The 27,833-nt window shown below is 39.4% G+C and overlaps 1 protein-coding gene across 3 annotated transcripts in view; it reads right to left on the reverse strand.

Annotated features, from left to right (window-relative positions):
* Positions 1-27,833, reverse strand: part of PCGF5 (polycomb group ring finger 5) — a 518,064-nt gene that overhangs the window by 43,030 nt on the left and 447,201 nt on the right. For 2 of the 3 annotated variants that reach the window (XM_044056918.1, XM_044056917.1), the window contains exons 8-9: positions 21,250-21,339; positions 18,097-18,168 (exon numbers count right to left, since the gene is read on the reverse strand). In XM_044056918.1, the coding sequence (XP_043912853.1) occupies positions 18,097-18,168; positions 21,250-21,339 (162 nt within the window). The remainder of the gene's footprint in view (positions 1-18,096; positions 18,169-21,249; positions 21,340-27,833) is intronic. The other variant, XM_044056919.1, reaches the window with a different exon arrangement.

Below are 27,833 nucleotides of genomic sequence, written 5' to 3' on the forward strand. Positions count from 1 at the left end.
TTCTTACTCTGTTTCCTACATGTTACGTCTCAGTGGTTACTGTTTATTTCATCAACTATAAGACGTGATTAAATTATGTAAATGCTATGAGTGGGATTGCAAAACATTACCATGACAATACTCCAAGTTTTAGTGTAATTAAAGGGATACAGTAGATTTCATAATGGCATCTGCAACTGTCGCTGTCCTTGATGCAACGTGTAAGTTCTCAGTTTTCTGTAGCTGATGTGACAGGCGGTCTTCATGAGTGGCAAACGTGGACCATGATAGTAATAACGCAGATGTTTTTTGTAATGCACTAATGCAGTGTGTGCTTGCTTTGTTTACATGATGCTTAAGTATACACATAAGAGAATAAATCTTCACCATGGTCAGAGTACGTTTTCTTCCCTCCCCCGTTTTTGTGTCTCACTTTATAGATACACACAGAAACCAGTACATGTGTATGTGTATGTTTATAGGTTTATAGGTTAGTACTAGGCTAACTGCCCTTATGGGCCATTTTAAGCCTAGCCAATTACCCCATGTCAGAATCAAACCCTGCACCTTGTGTTTCTAAGGTATGCACCTTAACCATTACACAAATTTGCCACCATACACACAAAGCCTACATAATCTGCATTAGTGCATCTGATAAAGCTCTGCATTACCAGTGTTACAAATCAAAAGCATTACCAGTGTTACAATCCAAATCCATATCACACTGGAGGATTATTATACTGTTCCAGAAAAGAGGAGAACACATTGGTGCATAAAGAATAGATTCAGTTACTCCCTTCATTAATCCAAAACTTGCATCAGCATTGTGAAAGACTTTTTTGAAACCCCATCCCATATGTAGCAGAGCTTTCCTCCCCAGACCAGCAGTGAAGTGTCCATAACCGAGAAGAACAACCTAGTTAGAAAAACAATAAGTAAAATAAACTGAAAAGAAAAAAAGATGTATAAATACACAACAATACCACTTTACAATTACGTTGCAGAAAAGGGATTGCTAATATTAATACACAAGTTTTGACTAATCTAAATGGCACAAATATCATGCCAATTTTTGCTGAAACCGAATGTGAAGTACAGTTGTGTACACTTACCATAAATGTAGATGGTGGAGTGTATTCACTGTTGCAGTCATTACATTTGGGTAATCTGCTGGCAAGTTGCCCTAAGTCGGCCTGATTAACAAAGTCTTGGGTCCTGCATCAGTTGCTCTCCCTTCTTCCATGACGTCAGGTCGTCAGGGGTATAAAACATGCAGCCGATGCCATTACATCAGTTTTTCTTGCCCCAGATGTCAGGTGCCCCCCAAATGGGGAGCAAAATATATATATATATATATATATATATATATATATATATATATATATATATATAATTTAAAACACAAAAAATATACCTCCAAACAAAAGCAAATACACCAAAAAGGCTTTTAAGCATAGTAAAAGAAAGTAGAGGTATAGTAAGAGAAAAACAGGGGGCTGGAGGGTGGGTAACCAGGACTGCAACAGTGAATACACTCGAACATCTACATTTATGGTAAGTGTACACAACTGTACTATGTTCTTCGTGTTTCACTGTTGCAGTCATTACATTTGGGTAGATTCCCAAAGCTATGGTTGGGAGGATGGATTTATACAGCATTAGGAGCAGCTATAAGGCCCTGCACGACAGCAGTGGCAAAGCCAGCTCTGGATTTAGAGAAGAGAGGTAAATAGTAATGTTTGGAGAATGTATGAACTGAGCACCAGGTAGCAGCATCTAGAATGTCTCTGGTAGGAACCCCTCTGAGAAAGGCTGCAGAAGTAGATGCAGCCCTGGTGGAATGAGATCTGATCCCCTTGGGGTTAGGTTTACCATGGTGCATATAGCAGAAACAAATACAATGGCTTATCCATTTGGAAACAGTCTGCTTTGAAGTGTAGCATGTCCAACAGCTCTGGGTTTGACATGGCCTTGTATGTTAAGCAGAGATCACCTCTGAGTAGAGATATGCGACAAGAGTATAGCTGGAGTTTTTTAAGGCGGTCAGCATAGGGCATCTGCTTTAGGCCTGTGATTCTTTTAGTGAGGTATTTCTGTGGCCTTTCCAGTTGTTGCAGATGTCTTGAGAGGTACATACCAAATGGGGTGTTGTATTCTACAATGGGTCTAATGAGGGATGAGTACAGTGGGATAATGACCTCCTTTTTTCTGGATGAAAAGCCCTTAGGGATGAGGTGTGCCACATAGAAGGATTTCCTGACTGTTGTGGTGATTTGGTTAATGAAGGTGAGACCACTGTCCACCTGTGTCCCTAAGTCTCTTATCACACTTTCGGTGTTTAGCGTACTGCCACCTATGTGATAATTCACAGGTACATGTTTTTTCCCAAAGGGGATAACTATACATTTCTTGGCATTGAGCTTGAGCCCATGGCTCTGGCACCAAGAATCTGTTTCTGTAAGGCCCTTTTGTAGAGTATCCACATCATTTGGGGATTCAATAATGGCTCCCAGTTTGCAGTCATCTGCAAACTTTGTTAGCCAGAGTCCCTTAGTGTTGGTCTGTACTTCAGAGAAGTAGATGCCAAACAAAAGAGGTCCCAGGACTGAACCCTGAGGTACCCCACTTGTCACTTGTCTGGAGCTGGATTTGGAGTCAGCTACTTTTACAGTGTGTGTTCTGTGAGTAAGCCAGTTGGTAACCCATCGAGTGATGTAGGGATTAATGCTCAGCTTAGTATGTTTATCTATGATTCCAGAGTGGGGGATGGTGTCAAAGGCCTTGGTGAGGTCCAGATAGGCTGTGTGGACTGCCTTACCCTCATCCATGGCTCTGGAGACTTTTTTTGTTTTGTCCTGTCTGACTTTTAGTAGAGCTTTGGAGAGCAGAGGCAGAGGGGGAAAAGCATAGACTGATAGGTTTTTCCAGCTGAATGATAGAGCATCCACTTTCCAAGCTTTTTGTGATGACTTCTTGTGCAGAATTTGTCCAACTGATAGTTCTGGGGTGAGGCAAAAAGATCTATGTCTGGACTCCCCCCATTTGCGTGTCAACATGTTGAAAATCCGTGGTTCCAGTTTCCATTCATGTGGGTCCATGAGATTTCTGCTTAGTTCATCTGTCAGAGTATTCAGCTTTCCTGGCAGGAATTGAGCTTGTAGTTGAATTGGATAGGTCAAGGCCATGTTCCACAATGCCATGTCTAGTCTGCAAAGGGGGTAGGAATGTGTACCCCCCTGCTTGTTTATGTACCACATAACTGTGGTGTTGTCTGTCTTTATCATTAACTGTCCTGGATGAAGGTAGTCCTTGAAGGCTGTTGGTGCATTCTGTACAGCTAGCATCTCTTTCTGATTGATATGAAGGTGCATTTGATTTAGGCTCCATTCACCCTCAATGCACTTAACTGCCAGATGAGCCCTCCTAGCATAGTCTGATGCGTCTGTAGTTAGGGTTTGGGCGGCAGGGGGTGGAGTGAATGACAGTCCCTTGTTTTGGTGGCAGGCCTCTGCCCACCATAGTAACTCTAGTTGCAGGCAAGGTATGATAGGAATCAGTGTTTCCAGACTGTGACAATGTTGACTCCATAAACTTAAGTACCACTGACGTTTCAATAACCCAAACAGAACCAAACAACCAAATAGATAAAGTGTAGCTCCGGTGCAATGAAGGCTGTCTTCTCTCTTAAAACACTTTCATTTCACCAATAAGACGTTCCGAAATAATTCAGTAAATAAAGGAACTTTAATGATACAACTTATAAAACAAAAAACACAGATTAAGCGCTTTCATCTCCCTCCGGAGACTTCATCAGAATCACAGATAACACATTTTCCATTCCTTTTATATCATTCAATTTTAAATCATTCAATTTTAAAACTTCATTGGCTGGCCATTACAGCTTCAATTAATCAATTAACCAAAAAACAAAATTTTTAAAATCTTTGTATTATACACACATTCTAATATTTGTGTGTATTTAGAAAAAAATCACTTGTATTTCATCCTGCCAATCAATAGCATGTATGGTTACAAATATTTAAAAAGATGTTTTTTATAATACACATATATTTGTAAAATTTATACTTGTGAAAAACAAACATATTTTATAAAATAAGATATATTTACATACTATGTATTTCCCTATCAAATTATGTGTTAATTTCTCTCATACAATTTCTCTTTTTACTGACTTTATATAATTACTCACAAATTATGTATAAAAAAACATTATAACTGGATATATATGTAAAAATAAAATATACATATATTTGATATATAAAAAAGACATCAATGCGAAACACCATACAAATACAACTGTGATGTATAAGTGCATGTGAAATATGCTACTGTTAAATGATGAATAAATATATAAATAAATAAATACATATGAATGTTTAAATACCCCCATTTTATGTAAAAAATGTATATTAGATAAAATGTTTATATGTATAGAAAAATTGAAAATACACCAATATATATTTGTGTACATATCTATATATATGTTAACGTGTCACAATAACAGTATACAACAAAGTATATTGCTTAAAATTAACTACTTTTGACATTGTGCCTTTTGGGATCTTCTGAAAGTTTGGAGCTGGGGTAATGGAAATGTGGTCATTCATACCTTTTCCACTACATACATCCAGCCTCAGTTGCCATATCATTTCCCTAAATTCTAACTTCGTCTCCCAGTCTCCACCTCTTTCAAAATGTTCTACCTCTTCAAGGACCCAAAACTTAAAATCAGCCTCTTTGCATACTAGAATATGTCTGTAAAGGGCATTGTTTTCATTTTTTCTATTAATATCTCTCATATGTTCATAGATTCTCTTTCTAAGATGGCGTTCTGTTTTACCTATATAATACCCCCAACAAGTTTTGCAATATGCCAAATAAATCACTCCTTTGGAATAGCAACTATTGTACTTTTTAGCTCTCAATGTCATTTCTAAACTAGGAATTCTCACTTCTTTTTCCCCCGCTATAAAGGGGCATTGTGAACATCTTCCACATTTAAAAGTACCATTTTTCAAACTTGTTCCCCATAAATTTGTTTTGTTTTTCATCTCATAATATTTTTGACATTTTTATTTCTTCTATAACTATATCTCAGGTTGTTCTGAAAAACACTAACCCTAGATGGCATATTTCCAACGTTTCGTTAATGCATTTCCTTAACCAACTAATACCATTATAATATGTTAATGTTAAATATGGTAGAGCCATAGCCCTAACTTCTTTATTTTTTCTTAACATCATATTCAACTTCAGTTGTTTTGTTTTCTTTCTCTTTATTGTATAGTAATGGTATATATACAGTTCCTCATAGGTTCATAGGTTCATACTAGGCTATCTGCCCTAGGGCATTTATAAGCCTAGCCAGAGTGTGTATGGCTTTCGCCACCCATATCAAATTAATTTTGTTATGCCCTTTTTCAAGGTTAGTATACTGTGCCTCTGTCTAACAGTGACACAGAAGTGATACCCGGGGTAAACCTACGATCTCCCATCCACTCATCAAGATTCCACTTGAAGAGAGTCAATGAGGGACTCTGCCTAACCTGGACTGGGATTTTCTTCCAGAGTGAAGGGAGCCTCTGGGTTATGAATCTGTCCCTCCAGCATGTCCTATTTATTTCAGTGCTGAGGTTCAAGTCCCTCGAGCACGTAGCTCGATGGGATTTGGATTTTCTGAGGTGCAGCATGTCCATTAATTCCGGGTTGGACATGGCTTTATACGTCAGGCACAGATCGCCTCTGAGCAGGCGGTATGCCACTGAGTAGAGTTGGAGTTTCTTTAACCGGGCAGCATACGGCATCTGTTTGAGCCCCTTGATCCTCTTGGTGAGGTACTTTTGGGGTCTTTCCAGTTGCTGCAGGTGTCTGGTAAGGTACATCCCAAAAGGGGCATTGTACTCAATTATGGGCCTGATGAGGGATGAGTAAAGAGGCACGATGACCTCCCCTGATCTAGATGTGAATCCCTTCATGATTAGGTGGGCTATATAAAATGTTTTTCTAACCACTTTGGCCACGTGGTTGTCAAATGAGAGATTGCTATCAACTTGGGTCCCCAGGTCCCTAATTACTTCTTCCGTACTTAATGGATTACCACCTATGTGGTAATTTGTGGGCACTTTGTTTTTGCCAAAGGGGATGACTATACACTTTTTGGCGTTTAGCTTGAGGCCATGGCTCTGGCACCAGTTGTCTGTTTCTATGAGGCCCTTTTGGAGGATGCTTGTGTCAGCTGGAGAGTCTATTATGGCGCCCTGTTCAGTCATCTGCGAACTTGGTCAGCCACAGTCCTTCCATGTTGGCCTGTACCTCCGAGAAATATATACCGAACAAGAGAGGTCCCAGGACTGAGCCTTGTGGGATGCCACTTGTAACTGGTTTGGAGTCTGACATGGCTCCAGCTATTCTAACCATGTGGGTTCTGTCCTTGAGCCAGTTTGCAACCCATCTAGTGACATAGGGGTTTATATTTAAGCTGGTGAGCTTATCTATAATGCCCGAGTGGGGTATTGTATCAAAGGCTTTTGCGAGGTCCAGGTAGGCTGTGTGGACCACCTTCCCCTTGTCAATGGCCTTGGTGACTGTTTCAAAGAAATCGACCAGGTTGAAGAGGCAGGATCTGCCCTTAACAAAGCCAAACTGGGTAGGATCCAGTGTCTGCAGGTCCCCAATATCTTTATTTATAAGGTCCATGATGATCCTTTCCATAGGTTTGCAGACCAAGCTAGTGAGACTTATGGGGCAATAGTTTCCAGGATCTGTTGAGGCACCACCTTTGTGGAGAGGGACCATTGTTGCTGTACGCCACTCTTTGGGTACATATCCTGTAGTAAGGCTGAGATTGAACAGTAGTTTTAGGTTTGGGTTTAGCTCTTCTTGGAGTTCATGTAGGACGCAGCCCGGGACACCGTCTTGTCCCATTGATGCTGTGTTTCTTGCTTTGGAGAGGGCAGCTCTTACCTGAGCATCTGAGATGTCAGGGGGGCAGCACTCAGCTGGGATAGATATTAGCCCTTTTGGTGGGGAGGGGGGGGAGTTTGCGCTGAACCTGTCAGCTAGGATGTTGGCAATGTCTGTGGGTTCGTGTATTTTTGTCATTTTGGACTAATTCTGAGCATATCTGGGAATTCCCACCCAGGTTCCTAACATAACTAAAGAAAGCCTTGTGATTATCCTTAGTGTCCTGTGCAATTTTTCTCTCGAAGCTGGCCTTAGACGATTTTATGAGTGCCCGTAGTTTTTTGCTAATACTGATCAGAGATGCCTTCCCTTTTTGGGATTTTGCTCTATCATGTAGTAGCTTCCTCCTTCTATTGTATAGTTTGTTTATAGCTGGGGTCCACCAGATAGGACATCTGCCATTCTTTAATTGGTTCAGTCAATTCAACTGGATAGCCTCTTTCGTGAAACATTCTCTGAACATTTTCTATTTCACTTAAAAAGTCCTTCTTATCTGATGTCATTCTGGCTATCCGTATCATTTTCCCTTTGACTATGTTCATTTTTAGGTATGGATGATCGCTCTCATAATGTAGATACGCATTAGAATCCTATTCTTTTTTATATATATAGGATTTGTAAATCTTCTTGTTATAATCTTTTCTTAACTTAATGTCCAAATAGTGTATTTCATCTGTACCTATTTCATGGGTAAATTGCAAAAATGTGGTACTATGGTTGATAAAATACATAAATTCCTCTATTATTTCTTTAGAACCTTCCCACAAAATAAAAATATCATCCAGAAAGTGGTAGTAGCCTTTAATGTATTCATAAAATTCAGATTTAAATATATATTGTGTTTCCCAATAAAGCATGATTATATTAGCATATATAGGGGCACATGCAGACCCCATGGCTACCCCGTATATCTGGTGATAGAAATCTCCCTGAAAAAAAATATAATTGTTTTTAATACCAATTCCATACTTTCTAATATTAATTTAAATTCATCAGCCGTCAAGAACTTCATTTCCACCAACATCTTTTCAAACAATATTAAACCCTCAGTGTGGGGTATAACTGAAAATAAATCTCTTACATCTATTGTAATAAACCTAATTTCATCCCCATATGGATGGGTCCCTATTTTTTTCAGAAAATCCCGAGAATAAATTAAAATATATGGGTATTCACTAAATAATAGAATCTCCTGCTGGTAACTCACTCACCGTATATGAAAGTTCTTAGACCAAATGTTCAGATGATAATCACAGATTTGGCGCCAAAACGCCAATTCAAATGCTAGATGGAACCAATACACTGAATAACTTCTTTAAATGTTGACTTTTCAGTCCAAAAAATCAAAACGTTGGTATATACAACTTCAGACTCAATTATCAAACTAAAACAATTTAGTTTTAAAGAGACACCTTCCTTTTGCATCCAAAGTTTTAAAACATAAACAAACATTCTATATTAAAAGCATTTCAATTACATATGAACTTGGTGTGCCTATTAAAATTTTATGTATTTCTTTTATCTTAAAAACACATCATTTTTACTGCTTGTTAAATTAATAACAAACAGAAACAATACCAATAATTTTAAAATATATCTTATAAACTACAAATATCATAAATATATATGTATATATATAAAAAATGTAAACCAAAGCATTACAATATATTATGTGAAAAAGGTGCTGCAAATGTTGGTGATGCATATATACATATATACACACCCACAAATATACACACATAATATACACATATACATGCACATACATGCATATACACATATATATACACACACATATATACATATACGATATATATATATATATATGCCCACCCATACACACATACATACACATAAAAAATCATACCCAATATAATTACACGAATTTATGCAATAAAAATTTTAAGACAAAAAATATGTACATATGTCCAAATGTAAATGTGAATATGAAATTGCATGTAGAATATATATGCATATGTACATAATTTATCATTATATTTCATATTAAGCTCATATATGTGGTAATGTTCATTAAAATAACTTGTTTGATTTTTAAATTTTATGTCTTCTTTTTTTAAGGCTTGGTTTTAATATAGAATGTTTGTTTATGTTTTAAAACTTTGGACGCAAAAGGAAGGTGTCTCTTTAAAACTAAATTGTTTTAGTTTGATAATTGAGTCTGAAGTTGTATATATAGCAGTCTGTACTTCTTTTTGTTTGTGGTTTGACAAAGCTTATCAGCGAAAGCGCTTACCGAATAAATATATTCTTATACCAACGTTTTGAATTTTTTGGACTGAAAAGTCAACATTTAAAGAAGTTATTCAGTGTATTGGTTCCATCTAGCATTTGAATTGGCGTTTTGGCGCCAAATCTGTGATTATCATCTGAACATTTGGTCTAAGAACTTTCATATACGGGGAGTGAGTTACCAACAGGAGATTCTATTATTTAGTGAATACTGGCTTTTATCTATTTCCTGTTGGTTTTCTTGAATTTGCCAGGGACAATCGTTTTATTACTATACATTTTAAAATATATGGGTATTTAATGTAAATTTTTTTCAGTTTTGTATCTACATATATAGCTAGAGGCTGCGTTTTGGACCCTTGAGAGGAAACTATAGGTCTCATAGGTGGGTTACTAATAGATTTGTGTATTTTTGGTATGCCAAAGATGTCTGGAATAACTGGTTTAGGTACATTCAAAAAAATATATAAATCCATATCAATTAAACCCTGTAATAAATTGTCCTCTAGTATAAAATCTATTTTTTTGTATGAAATAGTAATTTAATTTCTAGAGACCAATGCATAGCAGTTATCTTTATCCAATATTTCAAGCATTCTATTGGTGTAATCCCACTGATCCATAAGTACAACCCCACCCCCTTTATCAGGTTTCATTACCCGAATTTTATCATTTCCACTCAGTTCATTAAGTAGTTCAACTTCCTCATTAGTTAAATTACTTTGCTGATTATCACAGATAACACATTTTCCATTCCTTTTATATCATTCAATTTTAAATCATTCAATTTTAAAACTTCATTGGTTGGCCATTACAGCTTCAATTAATCAAGTAACCAAAAAACAAAATGTTTAAAATCTTTGTGTTATACACACATTCTAATATTTGTGTGTATTTAGAAAAAAATCACTTGTATTTCATCCTGCCAATCAATAGCATGTATGGTTACAAATATTTAAAAAGATGTTTTTTTATAATACTGAACCGCTGAAGTTTCCTCATATGCAGTCTTGCATATGAAATTAGAAGAATGCAGGAGGCCATGAAGCCCAAGGCTTGCAGAATTTGTCTTGCAGGGTTTTTGTGGCCACCTGTTTGAAGTAAGTCACCAATTGAATTTGCTTTTCTGGCGTAAGGTAAGTCATCTGGGCAGTTGTATTCAAGCTTGCACCCAGGAATGTAATTTTTTGAGAGGGTACCAGTTGTGATTTATTTTCGTTTATGGTGTACCCTAGACAAGTTAGAACCCTTTTTACAAATGCCAGATGCTTTAGAAGAATGTCCTTGTTTTCTGCCTGAATTAGACAATCGTCCAGGTATGGATATATTTGAATAGTTCTTTGCCTGCAAAATGCAATTACTGGAGCCAGGAACTTTGTGAAGACCCTGGGTGCAGTAGATAAGCCAATGGGCAGTGCAGAGAAAGTACAGTTGTGTACCTACCATAAATGTAGATGTTCGAGTGTATTCACTGTAGCAGTCATTACACTTGGGTTATCCTGCTGGCAGGCTACCTGCAGTCGGCCTGAATTCCAAAGTCTAGGTCCGGCGTCAGTTGCTGTCGCCTCTTCCCTGACGTCAGTGCACCAGGGGTATAAAAGATGCAGCCGACACCATTTTCTTCAGTTTTTCTTGCCACAGATGTCAGGTGCCCCCAAATAGGAAGGCTAAAAATTATGCCAATAAGTATGCATGCAGTAAAATAAACATTTCCTTCCTCTACAAACAAATACACCACATAGGTTGTATGGAATTGAGAAGTACAGATAAGTACCAGCAAAGAAAAAGGGGGATGGTGGATGGGTAATCTGGACTGCAACAGTGAATACACTCAAACATCTACATTTATGGTAGGTACACAACTGTACTATGTTCATCGTGTTTCACTGTTGCAGTCATTACACTTGGGTTGAATCCCAAAGCTGAGGTTGGGTGACTGGATCTAAATAGGATTAGGAGAGGCTATAAGGCCCTGCAGACCTGCAGTGGCAAAGCCTGCTCTGGATTTAGAGTAGAGAGGTAAGTGGTAGTGTTTGGTAAAAGTGTGCACTGAGCTCCAGGTTGCAGCCTCTAAAATGTCTTTGGTTGGTACTCCTCTGAGGAAGACTGCTGAAGTGGCTACTGCTCTGGTTGAATGTGGCCTAATGCCCTTAGGCACTGATTTGCCATGTTGTGAATAGCAGAAACGAATATAGTGGCCTACTCATTTTGAAATAGTCTGCTTTGAGATAGCCTTTCCTTGTGATCCTGCAGCATATGCCACTAAGAGTTGATCAGTCTTTCTGAAAGCTTTAGTTCTGTCCAAGTAGAAGGGTAGCTGTCTGTGTATGTCCAAAGAATGCAGGAGTCTCTCACCCTTATTCTGTGGGTTTGGATAAAAAGTAGGCAAGTGAATGGTTTGGTTAAGGGCCACACTGGACACTACCTTAGGTATAAAAGTGGGGTTAGTCCTCAGAGAAACCCTGTCTGGATGGAAGATGATAAAAGGTTCCACAGCCATGAGTGCCTGTAACTCTGAGACTCGTCTTGCAGAGGTTATTGCTAGGAGCAGAGCTGTTTTCCAAGATAAGAACTTTATTTCAGCTGTATTGGCTGGCTCAAAAGGCGGAAGTATGAGTTTTTCCAAGACATAATTAAGGTCTCATGCAGGTATTGGTGCTCTCCTTGGGAGGTCTTATGTTTTTGGCCTCTCTGAGGTAATGCCTTAGCAATGGATGTGAAAGAATTGGTGGTTCCGTGTTATAACGAGTTGAAATGGCAGAGGCATGGATTTTAATTGATGAAAAAGATAGGCCTTTGTCCAGCATCTCAGTTAGGTATTGTAAAATCTGAGGAATATTTGGTACAAACGTGTCAATTCCTTGTGCCTGGTTCCAAGCACAGAATCTTTTACATTTTTCTGCATAAGATTTCCTGGTACTGGGCCTCCTGGCCTCCAAAATAACATCCATCACTGCTTTAGAGAGAGGTGTGTTCTGAATGGCTACATTATCCGCCATGCTGCCAGATTTAGGGTTCTGAGTTGGTTGTGCAGGATCTGATTGTTTCATTGAGTCAGTAAGTGAGGAATTAGAGGCAATGTCCAGGCTGGGCCCTGAGACAAGCTCTTTAGGATTGGGTACCAGTGCTGGCGGGGCCAGTCTGGAGCAATCAGAATCATTTTTGGCTTCTCTTGTCTGACCTTTAGGAGTACCTTGGGGAGGAGAGGCAGAGGAGGAAAGGCATATACTGTTAGGTTTTTCCAGCTGAATGATAGAGCGTCCACTTTCCATGCTTGCTTGTGATAAGTCCTTGTGCAGAATCTCTGTAGTTGGCAGTTGTGAGGGGAGGCAAATAGATCTATGTCTGGGCATCCCCATTTCTTTGTTATCATGCTGAAGACTTGTGGACCCAGTTGCCCCTCATGGGGATCCGTGAGGTTTCTGCTTAGTTTGTCTGCCAGAATATTTTTCTTTCCTGGCAGGAATTGTGCTTGCAGGTGTACTTGAAAAGTCAATGCTGTGTCCCACAAGGTCATGGCTTGTCTGCAGAGGGGGTAAGAATGTGTGCCTCCCTGCTTGTTTATGTACCACATGACTGTAGTATTGTCCGTCCTTATCAGTAGTTGTCCTGGATTAAGTAGATCCTTGAAAGCTGTCAGGGCATTTTGAACAGCTAGCATCTCTTTTTGATTGATATGAAGATGCATTTGGCTTGTGGGCCATGTGCCCTGAATACATTTTTCCTGCCATGTGGGCCCCCCAGGCATAATCTGATGCATCTGTTGTTATTGTCTGCCTGGCTGTAGGTAGGGTGAATGGCTGTCCCTTGTTGTGGTGACAGGCCTGTGCCCACCATCGAAACTCCTGTTGCAGGCAAGGAATGAGGGTTGAGGGTAATTAATGTTTCCAGACTGTGACAATGTTGAGTCCAAACACTTTTTAGATACCATTGTAGTTTCCTCATATGCAGTCTGGCATATGGAATTAGCAAAATGCAGGATGCCATGAAGCCCAAAGCCTGCAGAATTTTCCTTGCAGATAACTGGGTCTTTGTTGCCAACATTTTGAAGTAAGAAGTCAGTTGCCTTTGCTTGTCTGGCATGAAATAAGCCATCTGGGCAGTTGTATTTAAGTTTGCACCCAGGAATATTACCTCTTGAGAGGGTAATAGCTTTGATTTCTTTTCGTTTACCGTGTACCCTAGGCAAATTAATAATCTTTTTACAAACGCCAGATGCTTTAGTAGAATGTCCTTGTTCTCTTCTTGAATAAGGCAATCGTCCAAGTAAGGATATATCTGAATTCCTCTTTGTCTGAAAAATGCAATTACTGGTGCCAGGCATTTTGTGAAGACCCCGGGTGCAGTAGATAAGCCAAAGGGCAGTGCAGAGAATTGGTAGTGCATTGAGCCAGCTATGAATCTGAGGTATCTTCTGCAAGATTGTCTGATTGGTACATGCAGGTACACCTCTTTTAGGTCCAAAGTTACAAGCCAAGCGCTCTTGCCCAGCATGGGCAGAAGCTGCTGCAACGTTAACATTTTGAATTTTGGAACGTGTAGAAATGTATTTAGAATAGATAGGCAAGAAAGACTGAAGAAAATGGCATCGGCTGCATCTTTTATACCCATGGCGCACTGACGTCAGGGAAGAGGTGACAGCAACCGACGCCGGACCTAGACTTTGGAATTCAGGCTGATTGTGGGTAGCCTGCCAGCAGGATAACCCAAGTGTAATGACTGCAACAGTGAAACACAATGAACATCTGGTAATGCAAACAGCCTGCTTTGAAGCGGAGGTATCTTAAGATTCCCTGATTGGGATATGCAGGTAAGCCTCTTTTAAGTCTAGAGTTACCAACCAGGCATCTTTGCCTAGCATAGGTAGTAACTGTTGAAGAGTCAGCATCTTGAATTTTGGAATGTCCAGAAATGTGTTTAGAGTGGATAAGTCCAGAATTGGACACCATGATTTGTCTTTTCTGGGTACCAGGAAAAGTCTTGAATAGAAACCTTGTCCCTTTCCCTCTACTGGTACTGGTTGAATAGCCCCCATGTTCATGAGGGACAGAACATGTTTCTGGGCCTCTGCCCACTGATTTGGAGGCAGATCTGGCCATCCGTTTGGGATTGGCAACGTGTGGAAATGAAATCTGTATCCCTGGGATACTATATTTAAAACCCATTTGTCCTAGGTAATAAGTTGCCAGTTTTGTGCATGAAGTGCCAGTTTCCCCCCCCCAAAGGGGCAGATAAAGGTAAGTGCTTGGTGATTGTAGAGGGAAGTCATTGAGACTGTTTACCATAGGGAGGTGCCTTGTTGTTTCCAGATTTGGAGGTGGAGGCACCCCATTGTTTTGTTCTAAAAGTTCCTTGTGACTGAAACCTGAAGCCTTTAGAATGTCTGGATTTGACTTGAGCTGCTCTCGAAGGGACTGGAAAGGACCAGTTCTTGGTAGGCCAGTGCCTACTAAATCTTGGAGGTTGCACTTGTAAGAAATCTTTCACAGTTTGCATAGATTTAGCTTTATCTTCCATCTTTTTTAACACTTCTTCAACCTTATTACCAAAGAGACGGTCATGTTGTAAAGGAGCATGCAACAATTTTGCTTTAACATGGTAAGGCAGAGTTTGCTCTTTGAGCCAAGCATGTCTTCTTAGCACAGATCCAGTTACAGAAGCCCTGCAAGAGGCCTCCAAGGAATCAAAACCACATTGCAAAGTATGTTTTCCAACTTGTTCAGCAGAATGTAATAAATCCTGTAAACTTTATTTTCCACACAGTCAGAAATTAACATCATTTTCTGTTTAAGTAGTCCCATGATATGCTGTTGATATTTAAGCATATGAAACTGACAGTTTAAAGCCCTTATTGCCAAGGTTGCAGAAGTGTAAACCTTCTTATCCCATCTATCCAGCGGCCTGGAATCTCTATCAGAAGGGGTAGGATTTTTAGCAGTAGAGGCCTTAATGCCCTTGGGACCCTGAAAAATGGTTTCAGGATCAGCAACAGGATTTTTGAAAAGGAATTTGTGGGAGTCGGGAACCTTGCAGTATCTGTATGGCTTACAAGTAGCCGGAGGCAGAGAATCAGGAGCCATACTAGATTCTGAAAAAACATCATCAACAATGTCTAGAGCAGGAGGAATAGCCAAAGGCCTATGCTGAGGAAGAAGAAGAAAATCCCTAAGTCTCTTTTTAGATTCAGAGAAATCCTGACTTTCCCAGTGGAAATGCTCCCTTAAGGTATGCAAAGTTTCCCCAAAAGAAAAATCCTCAGGGGGAGAAGCAGAAGGAATGGAATCTTCTGCATCAGAGTCCTCATAAGTAGGAACAGACAAATCCTGTTCATTAGAAGAGTCAGAAGAAACAGAATCCTGTTCAGAAGATTCATAATCAATGTCTTGCCTAGGCCTCTTAGAAGGAGAGGGTTGGTACCCCTGATCAGAGTAATTAAATCTTCAGCCATTTTGATTATTTTTTTTAGGCGTAGGGGCCTGCACATGTGGCCCAGGCATCATTTTTTTAGACATAGATTTAGATTTCGGCCTTAGTTTTGAAGATGGCGTCGGTCTAATATACAAATCTGTAGGCCTGAAAACACCCTCAGAAGCTGGTGCCTGCACATCGGCTCCAGACCCATCTAAGGTAGAGACATCTGCGGGTTCCATAACTGAAGCATCTCACGGCATACCGGACTCCAAATGGGTCTCAGTAGAGGCCTGTGAATCAGAAGTAGCGGGTATCAGGGGTTGCAAAAGTGCCTCACTGAGTACCGGCAAACTGGTGACTGGCTTAAGAGAAGCGTTGTCATCAGTTTTGGACCTCAATGGTCTGTCTCTGTCTTTTTCTTTGCATTTTTTAGGTATTCCAGTAGTCGGATTGCTAACCGACGACATTTCTGGATAACTAAATCCTGAGCCAAAATATTTAGAAGCAAAAATATACCGACGTTTAAACGTGCGTTGATTAAATTTAGCACAAAATCGACAGCAAGGTACATTGTGGTCAGGGCCTAGGCAAGGAATACAGTACAAATGAAAATCCTTATGAGGTATTTGCTTCCCACAAGTAATGCAATTATAACTTTTACTGACATCGGTAAGGAGCAAGAAAAAGTTTCCCCAACGGGGTACTTAGCTTTTAGTTGAAGACTTCGGTTCTGAAACTCGAAATCGAAAATTTCAGGAGTCGGCCGACCAGCACTTGAGAAATGATTCTGCTTCAGGCACCGCGCGGCAAGAAAGACTGATGTAATGGCGTTGGCTGGGTGTTTTATACCCCTGACGACCTGACGTCATGGAAGAAGGGACAGCAACCGACGCAGGTCCAAGCCGCTATTGCATTTTATTTAATTTCATGGATTAATATATACTAACACCGACTTGGCTAATGGAGGTAAACTGCCTTAAGTCAACATAATGCTTAATGTAAGAAGCACAAATGCATGCTGTGCAGTCACAGACTAACTGTTAGAGTCCTGGTTTGATGAAAGTAATCAAATGCTTCATTCACTCGCTCATTCATTCATTAATACTCATTCACAGAGGGGTTTCCCAGTGGGAGTGGGTATGTGTCCGGGTTCAGCTCTGAGCCCACTGTTATTCATGTTGGTGATGGACTACATTAGCCAACATGTCAGAGGGGACAGATCAATAACACTGCTGCATGCAGATGATGTGAGATTCCAGGCACAGTCTAAACAAGAACTTCAACAAATGTTGGGGGAATGGAATGGAAAACTGAAGGCACGTGAAATGAAACTGAGTACAGACAAGACAGTTGTAATGGCAGCAAACATGGAAAATGAGAAGAAGCTGAGAAATGTAACAGAAGGGAAAACAGTGTAACAGAGCAACAGCTTCAAGTATCTAAGAGGGGTGGTTGAGGAGAAGGGAAGTCTGAATGAGGAAGTCAAAGCTACAGTCAGAAAGGCTGCAGCCAACTGGCACAGAGTGTCAGAGGTAGTGTATGATAGAAGAACGCCAAAAATGCTGAAAAGTAAGGTGTACAAAAAGTGCTGAGACCAGTTCTACTGCACAGTATAGAAACCTGGGCAGTAAACGGAGAGCAGCTGAAGACGTTAGAGGTGATGGGCATGAAGTGCCTGAGCTGGGTGTTAGATGTAGACTATGAGACAGACGAAAAAATGAAGACATCAGATCAGAAGTCAAAATAGCTCCAAATGTGGAGCAAGTCCAGGAGAATAGATTGCAATGGTTTGTGAACATGTGCAGAAAAGTAGAAGACGATCTGGTGCAGAAGATTTAGAACAGACAAAGAAGGAAAGAGGAAATGAGGGCATATCCAGCAGAGCAATGCATGGCCTGTATGACATAAAACTTGCGACAGTCAGGCCTGACTGTTAAAAAAGGTAACAGCGTGGCAATGAATCAAGGCAGATGGGTAAACTAGACAGGACATCATGATCCCATACAGAAAATAAGGAGGCTAATGATGATGATGACGATGATGATTCATTACTTCTCATACTATATGCTAAATCCAGTTAAGGGTTGCGGGGAACCCAGAGCTTATCCGATGGCACTGATTGGGCATAAGGCACAGGAACTAATCCAGAATGAGGTGGCAACCAATCACAGGAGACGCTCACTTCCTCACTCATTCACACAGAACATACAATTCTATGACCAATATGGAGGAACGCTGCAGCATATCATGGAGACGTGGGAGGAAACCACAATACCTGCCGAATACTCAAACCTTAAGGCTATTTCATAAGTATCAAAAGGCTTAAAAGGAGCTCAGGTGTTTCATATTTTATATAGATTAGTGCATCAAAGGGGTCTTGAAACTGTTGTCCTAATTCTAAACATACATACAGGCAGCACAGTGATTAACATTGCTGCCTCACACAGCCTGAGTTTTCAGTGCAGTTCTTACCTGACGGCATTCTGTATGGAGTGTGTATGTCCTTCCTGTGTCTGTATTTTCACTGGGAGCCCCACTTTCTACCTATATTATAAAAATATGCCACAGGTGAATTGGCTATACTCCAGTCTACCCAAACATGTCCCTACCACATTCATGTATGCACTTATGTGCATTTCCTACAATGGACTGACACCTTTACCAGAATTACGTTTTCTGCCTAGCATCTACTAAGTGCCAGGATACAACCCTGAAGTGGATTAAATAACTATACAGTGAATCAATGAATAATCATATAAGCTTTGAAAGTTGATGACCACTGCCATTTTGAAGTTCTATTAAAAAACAACAGAACTAACTCCTGCCAGGAATATAATACAACTCTTAGGCTCAAATATTTATTCCAGCAAAATTAAATTCTTGGAAAGGACAGAAAAACAATGCAAAAATACAGCAAATAGCATGTCAAATGTGTTAACAACTGAAATATAGCAAGTAATCCACAGTGGTATACAGTATAACTTTGCAGTCTGTATTATAGTAAAGTTACCTGTGAGCAACTGCGACAAGGAGAAGAATGTGAGTGGTGGGACGCAGGGTATGGGCTTTCAACAAAATATCAGTAACTCTGCTACTGACAGCAAGTGTGTGTGTGTGTACATGGTATGTACATGTAAGAGTCTGTATGTGTGCATATGTAAGTGTGTGTGTGTGTGTGTGTGTGTATATGTCTGCACATGGTATGTACATGTAGGAGTCTGTATGTGTGCATATATACGTGTGTGTGTGTGTGTGCATATATACGTGTGTGTGTATGTGTGCATATATATATGTGTGTGTGTGTATGGGCTTTCAACAAAATATCAGTAACTCTGCTACTGACAGCAAGTGTGGGTGCGTACATGGTATGTACATGTAGGAGTCTGTATGTGTGTGTGTGTGTGTGTGTGTGTGTGTGTGTGTATGCACATGGTATGTACATGTAGGAGTCTGTATGTGTGTGTGTGTGTGTGTGTGTGTGTGTGTGTGTGTGTGTGTGTGTGTACGTGTAGGAGTCTGTATGTGTGTGTGTGTGTGTGTGTGTGTGTGTGGGTGGGTGTCTGCATACATGGTATGTACATGTAGGAGTCTGTATGTGTGCATATATACGTGTGTGTGTGTGTGTGTGTGTGTGTGTGTGTGTGTGTGTGTGTGCGTGTACATGGTATGTATATGTAGGAGTCTATATGTGTGCATATGTAAGTGTGTGTGTGTGTGTGTACATGGTAAGTACATGTAGGAGTCTGTATGTGTGCATATATACGTGTGTGTGTGAGTGTGTATGTGTGCATATATATGTGTGTGTGTGTGTGTGTACATGGTATATACATGTAGGAGTCTGTATGTGTGCATACATACGCACGTGTGTGTACATGGTATGTATATGTAGGAGTCTGTATGTGTGCATATGTAAGTGTGTGCGTGTGTGTACATGGTACGTATATATAGGAGTTTGTATGTGTGCATATGTAAGTGTGCGTGTGTGTGTGTGTACATGGTACGTATATATAGGAGTCTGTATGTGTGCATATGTAAGTGTGCGTGTGTGTGTGCGTACATGTAGAAGTCTGTATGCGTGCATATATATGTGTGTGTGTGTGTGTGTGTGTGTGTGTGTGTGTGTGTGTATGGTATGCATATGTAGGAGTCTGTATGTGTGCATATTTGTGCGTGTGTGTGTGTGTGTGTGTGTGTGTGTGTGTCTGTGTACATGTAGGAGTCTGTATGTGTGCATATGTGTGTGTGTGTGTGTGTGTGTGTGTGTGTACATGTAGAAGTCTGTATGCGTGCATATATATGTGTGTGTGTGTGTGTGTGTGTGTGTGTGTATATGGTATGCATATGTAGGAGTCTGTATGTGTGCATATTTGTGTGTGTGTGTGTGTGTGTGTGTGTGTGTGTGTGTCTGTGTGTGTACATGTAGGAGTCTGTATGTGTGTGTGTGTGTGTGTGTGTGTGTGTGTGTGTGTGTGTGTGTGTACATGCTCTGTATATGTAGGAGAATGTATGTGTGCATATGTAAGTGTCTGTGTGTATACATGCATGTGAGTCTGTGTGTGCGCATGTGGCATGGCACAGAAGGATGAAGCCTTGAGTGTACCTTGAATGACTCATATCAGACCAGCAGAATGGGTGCTGGAGTGACAGGCAGATGAGGAGGATAAGAGAGGGAGGCAGCTTGTCTCACTGCGTTAACAACTGCTGCAGCATGAGCCTAGCGAGCCCCATGGTGCAACAGTGTACTTCTTAGTCGAGAGGTTATGCACATAGGGAAGCTTGCATGTACCTCCCAAGGCACCTACAGTGGAGCTTGTAGGCTGCCAAGGGACAGGGATAGGATAGTCCACAGGATCTGCAAAGTGGCCTGGTTCCTAAAACCCGAGTCTCACCTTCACCAAGAAACGAATGGGTCTCAGGGTTCCTGTCTAAATGGAGGAATGAATAGGTTAACTGGATCCAGGAAGGAGAGCCACTGGGGCGGTCCTGTAGACAAATGAAAAGAAGAAAATAACTGAAAGAGCACCACAGTGAAACTACTGAAATAGTGTTGTGTACACCTATACAGTCCAAATTCGAATATTGTAAGTGTGTGTGTGTGAGTGTGCGTGTGTGTGTGTGTGTGTGTGTGTGTGTGTGTGTGTGTGTGTGTGTGTGAGTGTGTGTGTGTGTGTGTGTGTGTGTGTGTGTGTCTGTGAGTGTGCGTGTGTGTTTGTGTGTGAGTGTGCGTGTGTGTTTGTGTGTGTGTCTGCATATGTGTGCGTGTGTGTGTGCATGTGTCTGTGAGTGTGTGTGCGTGTGTGCATATGTGTGTGTGTGTGTGTGTGTGTGTGTGTGTGTGTGTGTGTGCGTGAGTGTGTGTGTGTGGGTGCATGTGTGTGTGTGCGTGTGTGTGTGTGTGTGTGCGTGAGTGCATGTGTGTGTGTGTGTGTGTGTGGGTGCATGTGTGTGTGCGCATGTGCATGTGTGCATGTGTGTGTTTTCTTTGGGAAAACTCCTTCTTTCAGGAACTCATGGATATTGCTCATTAATTGCTTTCAATGACAGGTAACAGATGCTAACCAATATTTAATAAAAGAACTCCAATGATAACCAGGTGTGTAATGGAAGTTGGAAGGCATGACTTACAGTTTCCCCTCGCAGCCTCCATCTTGTCATGTAGATGAATTCCATGGTGTGATCCTTCCCCATAATTTCTCCATTGCATAGCACATCCAACTTCGACACAATAAAAAAATAAATAAATAAATCAGCAACTCACTTCCAGTATGCCACGACACTCATGCTAGAACATGAATATAAGCCTTTCAAATATTTGTCAGATACACAAATACAGAATCAAGTTAAAAAGCTCTAGTAAAACTTTGCTTTTCTTCACCCTGATTTGCTATGATGTTTATAACATAGATACACCAATGCATACATTTCACAGCACTGTCAGTTGTCTTTGAAATATGGCAGGAAACCAGAGACTCTTGAGAAAACCCTCATGGACACAGGAAGAATAAACATGCTCTGCACAGAAATCACAGTAGGCTGGACTTGATTTTATATCCAACTGCTTTGAGGTAGTAATACTAACCCCTGCATACACTATCATCTGTTTTTTCATTTACTTATTTAAACCACGAGTCATTACAGTGTATATAAATGACAAAGACATCTAATGTTCTCAGAACCCCCGTCTCCAACTCCGCAGTCTACCAAGCACAGCCTTTTGCTCCATCCACTGCCAGTAATTACAAAAATATATTACTTTCAATATCTTTTTAACATGTTATTGTTTATGAACTTGGTACGGTAAAGTTCCAACTCAGTATTTTTAATATTTATATACAGATTCTTCTAAAATAGGCAGCAAGCCTGAGTTTATAAAGTTTTATAATCTTTTATTCTTGACATTCTGAAGTGCACTTTATAAGTAATAGTAGAAGCTGACAAGACCAGTGTTTGCAAAGTATCTTAAATGGCCATAATACAATTCCACAAAGTAATCATCCATTTAAAAACACAAAAATACATAAATAAAATTAAATAAAATAAAAACATCTTGATAACTTGCACAGAATACTTTTCATTCTTTACTATATAATGCAAGAAAGAGGGATCTAGCATAGGGAAGTGAATAAAGCTAGGGATCTCAGTGGTGCAGTGCAGGACTGGGGATGGACCCTACTGACTCTTCAAGATAATGACTTGATGCCAGCATGAAGCCATTCAGTCTACATAAGTAAGTTTTAAACAGCCCACACTAGCCCATCACTCATTTTCTGATGCTATAAGGATAATAAGAACAACATTGCTGCAACTAGAGTTGGGCAAAGAGGGCGACTGGCTCAGTAACAAGCTGATAAGGGGCAGGGGTAGTACAGGCGCTGATTTACAAAGGCACAAGGATATTATGGCTTTATAAATGAATGCCGATACTACAACTGCATTTGTTGTCATCGCTGAAGTGTTCAGTGTGTGACTGTGACTATGTGGAAGTAACTATTGCAAGCTGTTTATTACAGTTGCAGCAATCAGCTTGCTATAGTCAAAGGAGGGCAGATTTTTTTCTTTTTTTTTTTTTTTTTGGAGACAGTTTTATTTAGCGGTTTCGTCAACAAATTACTTTTGACTTCTTCAGAATGACACCACTAACCTCTTTATATAGCCTAAATTGTTCGTTTACATATGAAACGCCAGCCAGTTAATCAATTAAAATGACTAACAATTAAAACAGCACACACAGAATAAAACCTATTGTGAAACTAGCAAACAATACATGATAATGCATAAAAAGCATTCCACTTTTACAGCATTTAAAGTGTAGGTACATAAAAATGATAACTTTTGTTACATCAAACATGAAAATCAGACTTAAGCTTTAAATAACTTGCAAGGGATACAACTTTATTCAACCCTGGGGAACTTGTGGCATTAACCCTAAGCTGCCACATTAATTCTTTATACTCAAGAAACAATTCACTTGGTTCACCTCTCTCATTAACTTCAACATGTTTGAGTACTGTAAATTGAAACTATGGTCAGGAAAGTTGTTGAGATGTTTTACAAGGGTATTGTTGATGTAGATGATGATGTTTTTATGCATGAACAGGAAGCAAGGGATACAACTGTTGATTTTTATGATGGCAATATTAATCAGGGGAACATCCCATTAGGCACCCCCCCAGGCGATCAGAGAAATTTTACATCTCTGCAGGGAAATTTTGAAGTTTGACAATTCTTTCCAGTCCCAAAACATAAGTTCCTAGTTACCTCTTTCTTCTCCATCACAGCTGCAACATTTGCCACCTACCTATGAAAAAATTCTTTGGCATTTTCTTAGGGTATAAAAATACCTATGCAACACTTCCAAGAAAAAATCCGAAATCTTCTAGACTGTTGCATACTCGGGAGCCATACATCTCCTCCCATTGTTTCCTTGTGAATTGCTCATTGAATCGTTCTTCGTTGTTCCCGATCTTTTCTAACATATTCTGATTTATTCCTATAGTTACAGTTATAGTGCAATATTTATATGCCCTACTCATTATCCTTGTTAAACAGCAGATTTTGTTCTAGATTCATCTAAAAACTCTAACAGATCAGGTCTTTCACTTATGATTCCCCTATCCATTTCTCTCTGCCTATATATGGGTATCAGTTTTAGATAACAAAGGCAGTCTCTAGCCTGAAGTCCAAATGTCTTCCTAGCCTCTTCCCATTCTATTATCTTTCTCTCTCAGGTTATTTGTTCCCAATACCTTGGTTCCTTTGCCTGTTTTCTACAATAAATTCCAGCCCCCTCTAGCCTATTCTCTGTACTCCTAATTGCAGTCATCCCTATCAGCAAAATCTCGTTTCTCCAATCCTGTGCCGGTTTAGTTCTTAGGACACTTTCTGCTGCCTTATGAATATAATATTCTGTATGGCTGCTGTTATTCTCCTTAAGGATCTGCATCCAAAATATAACTCACTCCTTATTTCTTGAGATTCCTCCCCGTTTCTTCATCATCCTTTTCCACTTTAAATTACAGATTTCTGCTTGTGTGATGTATGTGAGCATAACTGTGTACCTCTAAAATGTCTCTTCAAATCGGGTAATCGTAAACCATTCTTTTCTGTTGGAAGGATCATCTTAACCCACTTGTAACTTGCCATCTTCCCCTCCCACACAAATTCCTTCAACTCTTTATTAATTATTGTCCACGACTTCTCCTCTGGTTTAATGAATATGCCTGCCCTGTATATAAAACTAAAGGGACTAAAAATATATTCACTGCGTGTGCCTTGCTATCCATATCCATAAACAAGAGCTTCCATTTTCTCAGTTTTTGTATTATTTTTTGCTTAGTCTCGTCCCACATATCCTTAGCTGCACTTAACAGAATCCCTTTTAATCCATAATCCTAAATATTTCATTTTATCATGTCCCCATGAATGTGGTAATGCTGGTCTAGTTCATGGGTGACTCTACACAGTTAACAGCTATAGCCTTTGTTTTATCTGCATTAAGTTTATATCCCAAAAAGACTTGAAACTGTCTCAACATGTTAACAAAACACCAAGATGTCCGTTTCTGGTTTTATAATGTACAAAATATCATTTGCAAATAAAGCCAACTTTTCTTCTTTACCATAGAAATCATATCCTTGAATTTCTGGGTCCCTTATTTTTTTCCAGTGGCTCTAAATATAAAGCAAATAACAAATGGGAAAGAGAATATTCTGCCTGATATTCCTTTGTTCAGACACACCTTGTCAGAGAGGAACACTTCCACTTTAATTTTTGCCTTTGATCCCTCATATTCCTTCTTAATTAATCTTATTAGTACATCAGGGAAAATGCAAATGCTTCACTGCCCTACTCATAAAAATCCCAGCTTAGTCAGTCAAATGTTTTTTTCTGCATCAATACCCACCAACACCAGCAGTATTTTCTTATGCTCTGCTTCCCTCTGGAGCATCATTGTTCTATTAATGTTGGTAAATGTTTGCCTCCCCTCCACAAAACCACACTTATCCATTTGTATCAATTTTGGCAAACACTTTTTCCATTCTTTTAGCTATTGCAGACAGAAATGCTTATAATCTTGGTTTAAAACTGAAACAGGCATACATGAAGGTAGCTTTCATGGGTCTTTACTGCCTTTAAGTATTAACAGCCACAACTGCTTTCTACCAGGATGTTGGTGCTTCCTATCCTTTTAAAATTCTGTCAAACAGAACCTTCCAGATCTTCACTTTCATCTCTCCTAGTTTACAAACTTCCGCAGGGATACTACCTATTGCTGGAGATTTTCCCGCACATTGATTGTATGTCACTGTTTTTATTTCATCTCCTCTTATCTTAACTGTTAATTATTGAGCCTCGTCTACCTCTATCCTTGGCATACTTAAGTATTATATAAATATTTATTTGTGCTCTTTCTTGATTTCCACATTTCTCTACTTTACACAAATTTTCAAAAATTTCCAAAATATCTTTAATACCGCTACAGGATTCTTTGGATATTATTCTTGTTTTGGGCTCCCTAAGTTTGGCAACAACCTTTTCAACTTTCTGTCACCTAAGTTGTTGTGCTAAAAGATTTTGTGCTCTGAAGTTCTCAAAAAACGTTCTAAACTCATACATATTATCCAGATACTCACTTATTTTCTCTCTAGCAGTCTGCAGTTCACCACTTCTTGTTCTGACAGATTCCTCTTTTTCTGCAACAGTTTACCTTTGTTAGCTCTTCTTACTTCTTAACCATATCTTTTTTCATTTTTCTACCCCATTTTTAAATTCCATGCTCATTATATTCTACTCCCCAGCTACAACTTCTGAAGAAATTTCTATTTTCCTTAGAAACTCTCTAATAATTTCCACTACCCATTCCATAAATTCCTCTCTTTTTAATAGGTAGGTGGGGAGGCACCCAAGTTTCATTACCCTGTATTTTTATCTTAGTTGTTAAAGCCACATGATTTGAAATAGTTATCGGTTATGTGTCAAAGCTTTCAATTAAATACGCATGCTACTATGAAAGATCATTTCTGTATAGTCTAGCCCAGTTACTGTACTTTGGGGAATAATATGTAAATTACCTCAGAGTTTTTACTATTGAATTCATGTCTTTTATACAAAATATTTTCACAAATTTCTTCAGAAATTTACCCTCTTGTGTTTTATTTTTCTTCTAGGCCTCCCAGATATATCCTCACTGTTGCATATCAAATTCCAGTCCCCACTTATAATTAATTATCCCTACTGAAAGCTGATTATTTCTAAAAAAAAGTCTTAAGCTTCAATGTAATAGTTTTAGGTAGAATATAAATACATACTGCAGTAATCCTCCTCCCTTACCAGTAGCCCCTTACTACCACAAATCTACCATTATCTTTTTTTTCTCTCATCTATCTCTATTGGAGCTAATCTAGCTATTAGTACAAGCACTCCTCCCTTTTCCTTTCACCCTGACACTGTTGAATATTTCTCCTGGAATCATTTCTTTATCACATTCACATGCTCACTTATTTCCAAATGTGTCTCTTGTAGCACTATTTGCACTTTCTTAATATAATTCAACACTTTTCCATTTTTGTCTATACATGTGAGGCCATTAACATTCCAAAATAATACAGATAATGTAGCCATTATGATAAGAAGTTATTATTCCCACATATTATATTTGACAGCTTTTTATATGTCTATTTCCTCATGCACCCACTAATGTTTGGCAGGTTAATCTTTTATACATTGATTCATAGGTTTGTACTAAGCTAATGGCCATGGAGCCTTTACAAGCCTAGCCCATAGAAGTGCCCTGGCATCATGCCGCCCGATGTTAGTTCCCAGTGCCTCTATCAAGTACAGACACTGAAGTGATCCTTGGGGTGAACTTTCTATTTCCTATCCACTCATTAAGGTTTCTCTTGAAGAGGGCCAGTGAGGTGCTCTGCTTGACATGTATGGGAAGTCTATTCCAGAGCATGGGCAGTCTCTGGGTTATGAACCTGTCCCTCCAGCATGTTCTGCTGATTGTGGTAATGAGGTTGAGGTCTCTGGAGCATGTGGTGTGGAGGGACTGGGATTTCTTTAGATGTTGCATTTCTAACAGAGCTGGGTCACACATGGCTTTGTAAGTCAAGCAGAGACTGCCTCTTAGTAAATGATACAGTTGTTTCTTGTCATCTCCATTTGGACCTATGTAGCATTTTACAAGAATTTTTGTTTTAATGAAACCCTAAAACAAAAATTCTAACACAACCCCAGAACAACCCCATAACCTATTAAAAACACACAAAACTATGTACATCTTCAAATTAAGTTTAGCCCTCCTAATCAAACATCTGTCCCAAATCAACAGCTGCACACATATGCATTACCAAAACTACAATTAATATTACCTATGTTAAGACATGTTACAGCCTGTACACCTACGTACACTAATTGCTTTATTCCCCTCCCAGATGTGAAAAACAACTTGTATGCTTTCAGAAAACATTAACGTTTACCCTTAAAAAGTGCTCTGGCTTTTACTGCCTGCCCCTGTAGTCAGCTTGTCTCTATGGAAACACAAGAACAAAATGTTCAGCTGCCCTCAGCTGCAGACTTCTGAACTCACAATTAACATTTATTTGATAAAAGAGAAGTTTTTAGTACATTCAGTGTTCTCTCATTTACTTGCTTACACAAAAAAGAATTAGATCAAGCCTGAATCCAGCCATTCACCTATGAAAAAG

This window comes from Protopterus annectens, chromosome 14.part0, assembly GCF_019279795.1.
Source record: "Protopterus annectens isolate FY-2018-M chromosome 14.part0, PAN1.0, whole genome shotgun sequence".
NCBI classification, from domain to species: Eukaryota; Metazoa; Chordata; order Ceratodontiformes; family Protopteridae; genus Protopterus; species Protopterus annectens.